This window comes from Danio rerio, chromosome 8 (genome assembly GCF_052040795.2).
Source record: "Danio rerio strain M-AB ecotype USA chromosome 8, GRCz13ab, whole genome shotgun sequence".
NCBI lineage: Eukaryota > Metazoa > Chordata > Actinopteri > Cypriniformes > Danionidae > Danio > Danio rerio.
In genome coordinates this window covers 18,410,297-18,423,399 of record NC_141028.1, presented here as the reverse complement: position 1 = coordinate 18,423,399, position 13,103 = coordinate 18,410,297, and the positions used below count along the sequence as shown (strand labels likewise).

General features: G+C 35.4%; 1 protein-coding gene across 5 annotated transcripts in view; it reads left to right on the top strand.

Moving 5' to 3' along the window:
* Positions 1–12,806, top strand: part of eps15 (epidermal growth factor receptor pathway substrate 15) — a 41,817-nt gene extending 29,011 nt beyond the window's left edge. For 3 of the 5 annotated variants that reach the window (XM_087264436.1, XM_087264435.1, XM_087264432.1), the window contains 10 exons: positions 1,506–1,889; positions 1,993–2,070; positions 2,928–3,042; positions 5,847–5,891; positions 5,976–6,292; positions 6,413–6,494; positions 6,901–6,971; positions 7,080–7,209; positions 8,160–8,344; positions 11,692–12,806. In XM_087264436.1, the coding sequence (XP_087120562.1) occupies positions 1,506–1,889; positions 1,993–2,070; positions 2,928–3,042; positions 5,847–5,891; positions 5,976–6,292; positions 6,413–6,494; positions 6,901–6,971; positions 7,080–7,209; positions 8,160–8,344; positions 11,692–11,832 (1,548 nt within the window). In that variant the 3' untranslated portion in view covers positions 11,833–12,806. The remainder of the gene's footprint in view (positions 1–1,505; positions 1,890–1,992; positions 2,071–2,927; positions 3,043–5,846; positions 5,892–5,975; positions 6,293–6,412; positions 6,495–6,900; positions 6,972–7,079; positions 7,210–8,159; positions 8,345–11,691) is intronic. The other 2 variants (XM_087264433.1, XM_087264434.1) reach the window with 2 other exon arrangements.
* The last annotated feature ends 297 nt before the right edge of the window (positions 12,807–13,103 follow it).

The window sequence follows — 13,103 nt, the reverse complement described above, 5'->3', positions numbered from 1 at the left end:
ACCATGGTCTTTGTTTTCAGTTTTCTATAATAATACTAATACTAATAATAATAATAGTGGTATCTGTTGTTATTTTTGTTATTAATATTGTTATTGTTGTTGTTAATAATAATAATAATGATAATAATAATAATAATATAACACGATTATTAGAGAAACCAAAAAAAGAAATTCCAGTCCATGATGAAAATGTTTACTTTTATTATAGTCAGACCATGATGTCAGTCTAAAAATTTCTCTAATAATATTAATAATAATTGTGTTGTTGTTATTGTTATTATAAAAAAACATGCCAGTCCATGATGAAAATGATTATTATTACTATTATCATTAGACCATGATGTTGATCTTCAAATATCTCTAATAATATTAATGATAATTGTATATTATTGTTATTAGTAATTATTAATTATATAACACTATTACTAGAAAATCCCCCAAAAGATATGCCAGTCTATGATAAAAATGATTATTATTATTATCATTGGACCATGATCTCGGCCTTCAAATTTCTCTAATAATATTAAAGGGTATCTTTTATGAAAATCATCCTTTGTAATCTGTTTGGACAGTACTATGTGTAAGTATAGTGAGTTCACAGTCATATTGGGCTGATATAAAGACAATCGGTTTCTTTTATTTTTATTTTTATTTTTTTATTTCCTAATGTTAAAATAGGATCCAAACCCCTCCCATTTTCATTTTGAGTCCCACCGCAACTTGACGAAGGAGTGCGGTTTCCCAGCCCACCGAATTGATTAACAGCTGCTTATTAACATGTCTCAGTAGTAACTCGTATAATTATATCAACAAGACAGGACATGTGCAAAGCAACTGGGATTAAAAGATCATTAGTAGAAAGGGTATAACTTCTACAAACATTTATTTGGTTATAACACCTCTCCAATCCAGTTTTACACACAGTAACCAGTTTTTTACACACACACACTTATTAATCATTCTAACTTGTCTTCCTTATGGTAAAGAGTCGACAAAATCTGATATCTAATGGATAAAAAAAGAACGTGTCGAACCAGGTTCATGATCGATAGCATCAAAACATATTGCCATGCGCTTTATGAGCTGTGCCACTCATGCTGCTGTTAGCTGTGCCCTTAAGTTATGTTGTCTCTGTCAATCAAACGATGATGGGCGGGAATCACTCAGCTAGCTTATTCCAACGAGGTGCGCTTTTGCACTTGGCCTAAATAGACACTCTAAAATCGGCATTCTTTTCCCTCCTGGCAGGGGTACGGGCCCCTGGCCCTGTGCCCATAATGTCCATTGGTTAATCCGGCCCTGAACATGACTCATCTAAGCTCTGTTTGCTAAATCTGTTTGTTTAGTTTTTTGCAAATAGCTTAAAAAGCATCCTCCTATTTCTGCTTTTTAATTATTTGCAACTGGGTTTGGTCTGATTTTTATTCCCATTCCTAAAAGCACACACTACTTGTCTCGCTTTAATGTCTGTTTCACATAATATATTGCTTTTTGTTCCCTCATAGGAACAGGAGCGTTTGTCTGAGCTTAAAATGGAGGAGAGAGAAGTGACTGCACGGCTTACTTGGAAAATCCTGGAGGAGCCAGTACTAGTCAACGGAGCGGCGCCCTCCATTGAGCATCCAGAGCCATTGCAGTGGCCTCAACCTACAGCACAGCCACCAGAGACAACCAAAGAAGACAAAGTGCAGGATGAAGAGGAGCAGTCATCCACAGATGAGCCACAAGAGCTTAAGGTCACAGAGGAGGAGCCTGGGTCTGAGGCCGAGGAGCCGTCCAGCAGCCCAGAGCAACAGGAGAGCAAACCTGAACTCTACAGCTATGATCTTTACAACAGCGCCTTCTCCACCATCAGCTCCACCTCTGTCAACTGGCCTCAGGGGAACACGGTCAGAAACCGCTTCCTGTTATTGCATAATTAGTATGTCACTTGCGCATTACTTAACAAATAGGTTCTCATACATCGGTCTGTTTATGCCTCTCTTGTTATAGGAAAACACAACACAAGAGGCAGAGGTGGATGAGGAGAGGGAAAACACAGAAGAGCGTCCTGCCACCAGCACACCAAAGGTTGAATAATTACACAGGATCAGATATGTTGATTAGAATTGTTTATATTTTTATTGCAATTATTACTAGTATTTTAAATACATATAAATATAAATGTGTGTATATTTATTTATTTATTAGTTGTGCATTCATGTTTCATTATATACATACATGGGCACCAGTATTGGGTTTTATTCCTAATTACATGATTAAAATTTTATTAATTAATTTTCTAATTATTTTGTCTCAAAACTAATTTAATTACTCATTAAGTAGTTTAATTACTTGACTCGATGTTACATAAAATTCCTATAAAATTCCATACATAGGCATTAGAAATTGAACTCGAATTTGAATTTGTTTTATTTAAGTCAAACAATGTCTTTTTGCTTTAGTGTCTTTTTTTTACTATTTATTTTTTGAGCAATTGTCAATGTAACCTTCTTTAGTTAAAAAAGATCTAATTATTATACAAAAAATACAGAACTGTTGTATTTACGTACAGTTATTAAGAAAAGTAATTGTAATGAAATTATCTAAAAATGAAAAGTAATTCAATTCAATTCATCTTTATCTCTATAGCGCTTTTACTATGTAGATTGTGACAAAGCAGCTTCACATAAAAGATTATAGTAAATTAAAACAGTGTCAGTTCAGTTTTCAGTGTAGAAGTGCAGTTTAATTCAGTTCAGTGTTGTCTAATATTCACTGCTTAGTTCAAACACCAAATCCATAATCTCTTACTTTATTTTATTTTAGCAGATATGTACCACCAACTCTGATGGGTGTATTATTTTTAGATGATGTGATGGCCATATTGTCAGGAAATGTGTAGGTGGGAGTTCATAAACTTATGCTAATGGATTTGTGTCTTGTAGGCAGAGACTGTGGAGCCAGAGAAGAGAGAAACTGCTCAGCCAGACACAGAGCCACCCAGCAACCCGCCTACCGGCCCTGGCCTTGACTTCTTCCAGTCTGACCCTTTCACTGACAGTAAGATCTGCACTCCAAGTAGAAACATCAACAAAAACACAATCAGACGGTTCCGTATGGATGCATGATTTAGGGAAAAATATTTTAAAATCTCAAATAAAAAAAAAAATGTATATTTTAACATGCTGTTCTTGTTTGCAAGGCTGCAAACATTTGCTAAAAATGTTTGTATAAAATGTTCAATATGACTAATAATAAATTATGTATTAATAAAGGAAAACTTAACTTTTTTTAGTAAGTGGGCTCATTTTACAAGTCCCCTAGAGTTAAACAGTTGGGTTTTACCCATTTTTTCTATTCAGCCGATCTCCTGGAGCCTCATGTATAAAGACTTGCGTTGAAATCATTCTAAAACATTGCGTATGCACAAAGCTGTAAATGTGCGTACGATATTCTCTTTGTACATCCGAATTAGCGTAAAACTGAGCACATGTACACGAGCGCAAAACCCCTCCCTGCCTCCTCCCCCTAATAAATTTGGTAATGACTACTTTGGCAAAACCAAACAAAAAAGCAATGGCAAAAGCAAGCAAAAAGAGAAAGTTTGAACGGAATGTGAATTGGAGGTGCTGCTTTTGGAGGTAGACTGGAGAAAAACGGTGTAATTTGCAAGTTTGTCCTTCAGAATTAATAACAAAAGAAAAAAATAAAGCGGGAGAGTTTAGCTGATGCGGTTAACGCAGTGGGGTCTGAACACTGCACTGTGAGTGAATTAGAAAAGTAATGTTCTGATGTAAAGGTGTAAAATGTTGTAGTGTCTAAGTGCAAATAGCACACCTCATTGGAATGAGCTAGTTGAGTGATTCCCACCCATCACCGTTTGATTGACGGAGACAACATAACTAAAGAGAGCGGCAAACAGCAGCGTGAGTGGCACAGCTTGTAAAACGCATGGCAACATGTTTTGACACATTCGATCATGAACTTCGTTCGAATGCAGCGTCTGATGAATTCATTCTTTATTTTCCCCCACTTCCTATCAGATTTTCCCTACACTTCATCACAATATTATTTTATTTTGTACAAATTAAAATCTTTAGAAAAATAGATTATCTAGATCAGGGGTGTCCAAACTCAGTCCTAGAGGGCTGGTGTCCTGGATAGTTTAGCTTCAACTTCCTTCAACGCATCTCTCTGTAATAGGGTTGGGCATCTAAGCTATAATGCCGATCCGATACGCATCTCGATACAAAGAATACGATCCGATATATTAGCGATACATTTGTGACATATTGCGATGCAACACGATACGATTCACACCCATATCACGATATGATGCGATATTTCAGCACTAACTAATTAGATCAAGTTTATGAGATGATGTGAAAGAGGATGCTGTGCCATTGAATGAGTTTGATTATTTATAAACCAAGCAAAACCAAGACTTTTTTTTACAAACTGGCTCTTCTCTCAGAGCCAGAGTGTCAGTTTACAGTAGAGGGCCATTTTAGAACATATAGCACATATTATTTAAGTATTTTCAAGATAAACAGAATGTATAAGTGCAATATATATTAAAAAAAATATGTATATATTTGCACTCTTTCAACATAAATAAATTTAGCATTGCACAACAAAAATTGTGATTTAACTTTTCAACTATGAAAACAAGTTTTACAAAGATGTATTTTGCCACTGATTATTCAAAACTTAAGGTTGTGAACTAGCAGTGTTATGCTGCTTTGAAACATCACTGTCACTGTAAACAACAGGCTAATAAAAATATAACAAACCAGCAATCTTCTTGCTGTGAGGTGGTCAAACTACCCACTGTGCCACCGTGACACCCAATTATTTTTATCATTATTATTATTAATATTATTATTATTATTATAATTAAATAAAAATTAACAGGAGGAGGTGTTTAAAACCTTTGTTCTCCGTGACACTAGGCTGAATATCTTTGCAGATGAACAATGCAATAGCATTCGTTATTGGCGTAGAGCGAGCAGAACTGTTGCGCATGGAAAAAAAAACTTGCAATGCTTTTCTCACCACTTTTGGAGCTGGTTGAAGCAGTGCGAAAGCCGGGGATGCAGAAACACTGGAAGATGCTTTCACAACAACACCGTGGCGCCGCTTCAAGTGAGATTTCAGATTAGTCGTACTGCCCGCGTATTTTACAGATGCGCGGCACATTTTGCAAATTGCATCTGTCCTGTCATGTCGTCCATCCTTAAATCCATAATGTTGCTTGCCATACTTTAGATTTAAAACTCAGTGGGGAATGTTTGTTTTGCTTCTCGCGCTTTCTGAGGGCGCTCCACTAGCTTCATCCGCACACCTGATACACTGAGTTGTAGTGTAAGTGTACACATCCGCAAATCCGTTGCTAAGGCTTACTTTATGTAGGTCGATTAAATTATGCGCCAAAAACAGGTTGACAACACTTGTTAATAAATAAAAAATACATTCTATATTAAAAATATAAGCTGTATCTCGGAATAATCGATGCATCTCGCAAAAAACGATGCATCTCGATTTGCTTCCAAAATTTCATTCATCCTCTGCTGCTCAACCGATGCACTCGCATCGTGCACGCGCATGACCGCGTATCGATACATATCGGTTAATCTTCCCATCCCTACTCTGTAAGTTTCTAGTAAACCTTGAAAGAGCTTGATTAGCTGGTTCAGGTGTGTTTAATTGGGGTTGGAACTAAAATATGCAGGACACCGGCCCTCCAGGACAGAGTTTGGACATACCTGGTCTAGATTGTCATAATAAATGTACTTTAAGTTATTTTTTTAATAATAGTAACAGTTAATTGACTTAGTAAATATATTCAAAACTATTTTTTGCAGGTGATCCATTCACTGAAGATCCTTTTGCAAAAGTTGACATTTCAGGTGCATATTTATGTATTTATTCATGTTAGAAGTGTTTGTAAAATATCTATTTGCAGATTTTACAAATGTTGTTTTGCTATCCAGATCCTTTCGGCGGGGATCCTTTTAAAGGCACAGACCCATTTGCAGCAGACAACTTTTTCAAGCAGTCTTCTGGCAGCTTCCCTTCAAGAGATCCTTTCAGCTCCTCTGACCCATTCAACACCACAGGCCCAAAAGAGCCTGATCTATTCACATCCAAGACCACCAATGCTGTCACTCCAGACCCATTTGCTTCTAGTAGTGGTAACCTCCAGGACACTGATCCATTTGGATCCAAAATGGACGCACTGGCAGACTCTGATCCGTTCAGTTCGTCTGGCACAGGACACGACCCGTTTGGAGGATCAGATGTGGTTGCGGTGAGTGCATTAATGCTTTATGCAGTATATAAAATGTGTTCTGTTTTGCACTCATCATAGATTGTGCCTCAACTGATTAGATGTAGGATCTGTAAGATTGTTTTTTTCTCTTTCTTTCAGAGAGATGGACCAGCATCAGCCAATGATCCTTTTGCTCCTGGAGGAACTACAGTTGTCGCCAACTCAGACCCAGATAAAACAGGTATTAGAGCTAGATTTACTGTACTGATTTTGTTCACTTGATAATCCACTATTGATACTTATATCCCAGGATTCGTATTTAAACAAATATAAATTAAAATAAAAATCTGTCATAAAAGCAATTTTATGACATTGAAATGAACATTACAATTTGCAACATGATCCAGTTTTTATATTAGATATATGTAAAAATATTAGCAGATGAATGTGATTGGCTGGACATTTGCTAATTTTAACTTTAAAGAACTGTAGTAATAACTCAACTGGTTGTGTTCTTTAAGCATATATTTAAAGCATTTATTATTTATTCATGTAAAAAAGACTGATGTTTTCGAATGTTTTCAGCTGCCTACGTGTGGTCAGTTCAGTTCATCAGCTATAAAAAACTGTACCTTACTTTGTTTCAGACCCTTTTGCTGCAGTATTTGGCAATGAGACTTTTGGCGGAGGTTTTGCAGACTTCAGCAGCTTAGCAAAGGTAAGGATCTTGAACGTAAAACCAAGTCCAGTATTTCAGCTGAGTTGCCAACCATATGATTTAAATGGACCCGACTGCAGCCACTGAGCTTTTTATTTTGCCTTTCAGTCTAATGGCAATGATCCATTTGACTCCAGTACAAACAAGAATTTATTCAAGGAGGACACCCAGTCAGATGTACCGCCAGCATTACCACCCAAAACAGGAACCCCAACCAGACCTCCACCTCCACCCCCAGGTAAAATGAATTTTATCTATTTATGCACTGACCATTATTTCATGGCCGATTCAGGTTGACCATTTCTTTCTTTTTTTTCTTTTGCAAACAAATTTTCTGATGCAAATTATTACTTTATTTTTTCATTTTTATTATATATTTTTCTCCAAATCCTCATTTTATTCCTTATATATATATATATATATATATATATATATATATATATATATATAGTTTTTTTGTATATATATTTGTTTACTTTCAATTTATTGCTTTGCAAGTAAAATTATACTATTTTACTTTAGCTTTGTGAAATGATTTTACTTAAAAACATAAATGTATAAGGAACAGTAGAAATGCATAATAACAGTGAATTCATTCTGCCTGTTGGTGGAATAGGTATTGCCCATAGTACATTAAAAATAGATGTTTACTATAGCCTTTTTTAGAGGTATTTACAAATGAAAATAATAAACATCCTTATCATTGTTTTCAACATATCAAGCCTCAAATAATCACCTAAATATGAGTTGTGATAGAAACCGTCCAAACACGTCATATTAGTACAGCATTTAATTAAATGTTAAAAACATCACACAGTCATTTAAGTATTGCAGTATCAAGTATTGCAAAGAAAATATTTGTTCAGTTTGTTAATGTTAATGTGCTTGGCTCGTAACATTAAAATCATTGCAGTGCTGATTTTATGCAAGTCATAACAGAGACTGGCTTATTTAAAGCGCAAATCAGCAGGTTGTCGATCAAAAGTTTCTAAAAAAAAAACTAAAAACAAATACAAAAAAAACAATTCCTTCATTTGATTTTTTGCCAGTTGATTGGTGCATGTCTAATCTGAACAAACCAGATTCCAGATTGACTTAATTGCTTAGTTCAGAAAATAATGGACCACAAGGCTCCATAACGTCACCTGTATTTGAGTGCTGTGTTGTCTCTATGTGTATGTGTTAAAGGTAAGCGGTCCAACATCCACCGATCGGAGTCGTCCGAGTCATTTCACCGCCGCGGTCTGTTCAAGGCCCAGGGATCAGCAGAGTTCTCCTCCCTTCCCGCTAAAGACTCGGTACCAGACCCCTTCGCCCCTTCCTCACCCCACCAAGCCCCGTGCGACCCCAACCGATTTGCCAGCTTTGACAAAGTGAGCTCCTCCCCCTCTCCCTCTCCTGACCCCCAGTAGTGACCCTGACATTTCACCTGCGCAATGCAGCAGCCTTGACCTCTCGACCCCTCATAGCCCGTTTGTTTTCCCGGAAGGCTCCTCGTCCAATATTTTGACGACTCTTGCTTTATGTGAAAGCCACAAAACTGTCACTGTTCCTGTTTTTTATTTTATTTTTTGTAAATACATATGAGCTTGTAATGAAATTATTTATCCAATAGCGAAACTGAATCAAGGCTAACGCTTCTACTAAAACAAAACCCCAGTGTTATTTAAACCTACTATTGTTATGACTTCGCAGTATTCCTAACATCACGCATATAAGTTCTCACTGGCTGTGGAAGGAGAGGTGGGGCTGCTTGCTATTGGCTGTTTTCAATTCATCCCCCTGTGCTCTTTTGTCATGTTCTCCACCATTGGTTGAGGCTTGCACGTTTATTGCCCTGTCGTACTTTTATTCACTGATTTGCCTTGCCTTGCACTGCACGAACTAATCACTGTGTCCACTTGTTCTGTTGGGCTGCTACTTCCCACACATTGGTTCTTGGTTCCATCTGCATCCCATCATTCATGCACCACCTTTTTTATTTTTAGAAGACATACAGTATGTTTTGTTTTTATATATGCCAAATTCAATAATCAGCTAAGCTTATAACAGCACTTGTTGGCTCCTTTCTGTATTATTATTATTATTTTTTAAATTAAAACTTATCCATGTGAGCTCTCTTTATACGTTGATGCATCCAATAAATTAAGCCTTATGAAGGCGCAACTCTTTGCTAATGAAGAGACTTCAAGAGAGAGATGACTTCTTTTTGTTTTCATGATTTGTGTTGAAGTGCTTTCCAGCTAACTGTAGTGATTACTCTCTCGATCCATTGTTGTCTACACCTTTACTTCTGTGTGAAATACCTGCATGTTCATGATGGGCCGTATGAGCAATCCAGGCCTAGACACATGAGTGCATCAGACGAATAAAACATCAGACTAAAACATCAGCAATGAAATGAGTAATCATTAAGCATATTTCTTATATTGGTGTTAAATTACTTTTTATTTTACGTCAAGTCTCATGTGTCTGCAGGCTTATGAGCTGATGTTAGCTGTGAAGCTCTATGAATTGCATCATGGCACACATCTTGTATCTCCCATCCTTCTGTGTCAGTAGCTGTAGCACATTAGTAATTTTTCCTTTTATGTTTCTAAATGTAACAGTTCTTGCATGTTGATCTTTGTGGGATTTTTTGTATGTCATCATTATACTTGAGACAGGTTTTTTTGAACGCTCAGTTCTACAGTAGATAATTCTCTTTTAAGTTATATTTTTTCGGTAGTCTACAGAACAAACCACCGGTATACAGTAACTTGCCTAATTACACTAACCTGCCTATTAAAACTAATTAAGCCTTTAAATGTCACTTTAAGCTGTATAGAAGTGTCTTGAAAAATATCTAGTAAAGTATTATTTACTGTCATCATGGCGAAGATAAAATAAATCAGTTATTAGGGTTGTTATTACTTCAATTTCAACTGGATTTTATATACATATACAGTTGAAGTTAGAATTATTAGCCCCCCTGTTTATTTTCCCCCCAATTTCTGTTTAACGGAGGGAAGATTTTTTTCAACACAGTTCTATCATAATAGTTTTAATAATTCATTTCTAATAACTGATTTATTTTATCTTTGCCCTGATGACAGTAAATAATATTTGACTAGATACTCTTCAAGAAATTTCTATACAACTCAAAGTGACATTTAAAAGCTTAACTAGGTTAATTAGGTTTACTAGGCAGCTTAGGGTAATTAGGCAAGTTATTATATGATGATGATTTGTTCTGTAGACTATCGAAACAAAATATATCTTAAAGGCGCTAATAATTTTTACCTTAAAAATGGTTTTCAAAATATTTAAATATGCTTTTATTCTAGCCAAAATAAAACAAATAAGACTTTCTCAAGAAGAAAAAATATTATCAGACATACCGTGAAAATTTCTATCCTCTGTTAAACATCATTTGGGAAATATTTTCAAAAGAAAAAAAAAGTCAAAGGGGGGCTAATAATTCTGACTTTAACTGTATATACATACACACACATGTATGTATGTATGTATATATGGTTATATATTCCCTTTAAAATGCACTTTAAGATGAATACAAGCATAAAATAGCTAGAAAAATACTAAGTTATGCCATCAAAGCAAAGACAAAAGTTAGTTATTAAAAGTTAGTTATTAAATGGTTTTGTATTTAAAAGGTTAGAAAAATCATTCCAGTATAAATTACTTGGTAGAGTTTTTTATTATAATAAAATATAATATTTTTAATAACTAATAATTCAACTGTCTTCAACTGTATATAACAAAAAAAGAAATAAAAAGAAAACCATATTTTGGTTAAAATATAGTTACATATTATTTAAAAATAGATTTAGGTATAGTTTTAATGATAAAACAAAAAAAGTACAAAATTCCTCCTTTGAATTGGGGTTGCACGATATTGGAAAACTGATATTGTGATATTTTGTTTTTCTACAATTAATATTGCGACACGAGTACAGTTTCACAAGATAGTTTGAATAGCTTTATTTGATGGTTTTCTGGAGAGTCAAACATATTCAGGTACAGAAATTGAATAATCACAATGCAAAAAAATGTTTTTCTTACTTTGCTTTGTCTCGTTTCTAGTCCAAATATCTAAAACATTTAGATCAAGTAAAAATATTGTTTTGCTTTCACCTTTAGAAGAAATAAGTCAAAATTAAGAGTTTTTCCTCTTTCATTATCTGCCAATGGGGTAAATTAATCTTATTTTTGCTTTAAAATGTAGATATTTGGACTAGAAACAGGACAAAAATTCTAAGTAAGATTTTTTTATATAATTCATAGAAATACAGTTATCAAATACAATTCTGTAGCTCTTTTTCAAATGTAATTCAGACTCAACATTGCAGATCTTGCAGTGTGTAATTTGCGAATGTGCACTCTGCGATATCGATGCTGAAACAAAATATTGTTCAGCTCTAATTTGAATATATTAACATTTTTTATTTAAGTGAATACATTTGTGTGAGTGAACTGTAAATTTAAACACCAGAATTCTCATTTGTATTGTTAATGAAACCGAACGCTATGCATAATTGTAGCATCTCACTCTCACCAGACTGTATATTTGAATGTGTTACATTATACATGAATGTGTCTAGTATTTGCATGACCCCTCTTCAGTAATAAGTGTTACTTCAGACAGGTGTTAATTTGCCAGGCTGTCTGATGGGGTTATGGTGTGTGTGTATGTGTCTGTGTGTTTGTGTGTGTGGAGCAGTATCCCACCGAGGAGGACATGATAGAGTGGGCCAAGCGGGAGAGCGAGAGAGAAGAGCGGGAGCGCGTGGCCCGTCTCACCCAGCAGGAGCAGGAGGATCTGGAGCTGGCCATCGCCCTGAGTAAATCTGAGCTGTCCTGACCCAAGCGGGACACCACTCTCAAGACCTGAGCCACGTCAACACGGAGGAAAGAGCTGGAACAACCACCAATAGCACAGTCCTTATACTTTCATCTCCAGCTACGTGAATAATCATCCCTCCGAGTTCTCCAGTTTTCCGGATATGGGCTGGATGAAAGTATGAAGGTCAAGTCGAGACGGAGGAAAAAGGTAACAGACTCACTTTAGCCTATGGCTTGAATACGTTGGTGTGACTCCTATGTTTTTAAATAAGACGCCTCAGATCAAAAGACTTCCAGTAATCTATCGCTTTCTATTTAGATCATTTAATTCTCGGTTCAATTGAACAAGTCTATTCCTCATTTATTTGAAGTATATTATATGGTTATTATCAATGCAGTGAATGTATTTAGTTCTGTGACGAAAGGTGTAACAACGAGTGCCGTTCTCAATTTCTTTTGGCTAATATTAAACGCATTTGTCCGAAGTTTACAGGCAGACAAGCTGAGCAGCTTCGTTCACTTTTTTCCCCACAGACACTAGAGGTTTTTATTGCGGGCATGTCTGTCCTCTCTCAGGAACATATCCTACATGCTATAAAAACCTCCCATCTGCCACTTGACCTGTGACTTTCAGTGGTAAATGAGGTGCTTGGAACATTTTAATGGAGCTGAATTTCTACCCTACTAAATGAGAACATTAATGACATCTAGAAACGAACAAAAGTTTGATCTTTTATAATCTTTACACCTTTTCTTTACTCCAACTCAATTATTGAAGAATCAAAATCATGACAAACTTCTAGAGTTGTTTTTTTGACGTCGCAAATTTATAAATATCTGTTATAAATAATGAAATTGTACATATTTATGAATTGTTTGTCAGTAAACTTGTACTACATGTGTATTCATATCCTAAACATCATCTATTTTATATATGAATAAAAACAAACAATGCAGAATACATGAATACAGAAGTATTCATTGAAACAATTATCCCTTTGTCTTGTTTCTGATGTGAAGTGCCGAAGCAATATGGTTAAAGGTGATTTAAAAATGTGATTGTGGCACACAATATTGAACAAATCCAGTTCCAGAAATTGGATTTTAAATTAAATAAAAAATCAAGCCATTTTTAAGCTGGCTTTAATATCTTTTATAGTGCCTAATTGTTCATCCTTGCCTTGGCGAGAGAAAATCAGTGACTCCAAAACAACAATTGAATCTTTTTAAGTAGTTTCATAGCATTACAGTCAGTCTTTTGGTCACTGGAATTTTAAAAATGAAAAATGA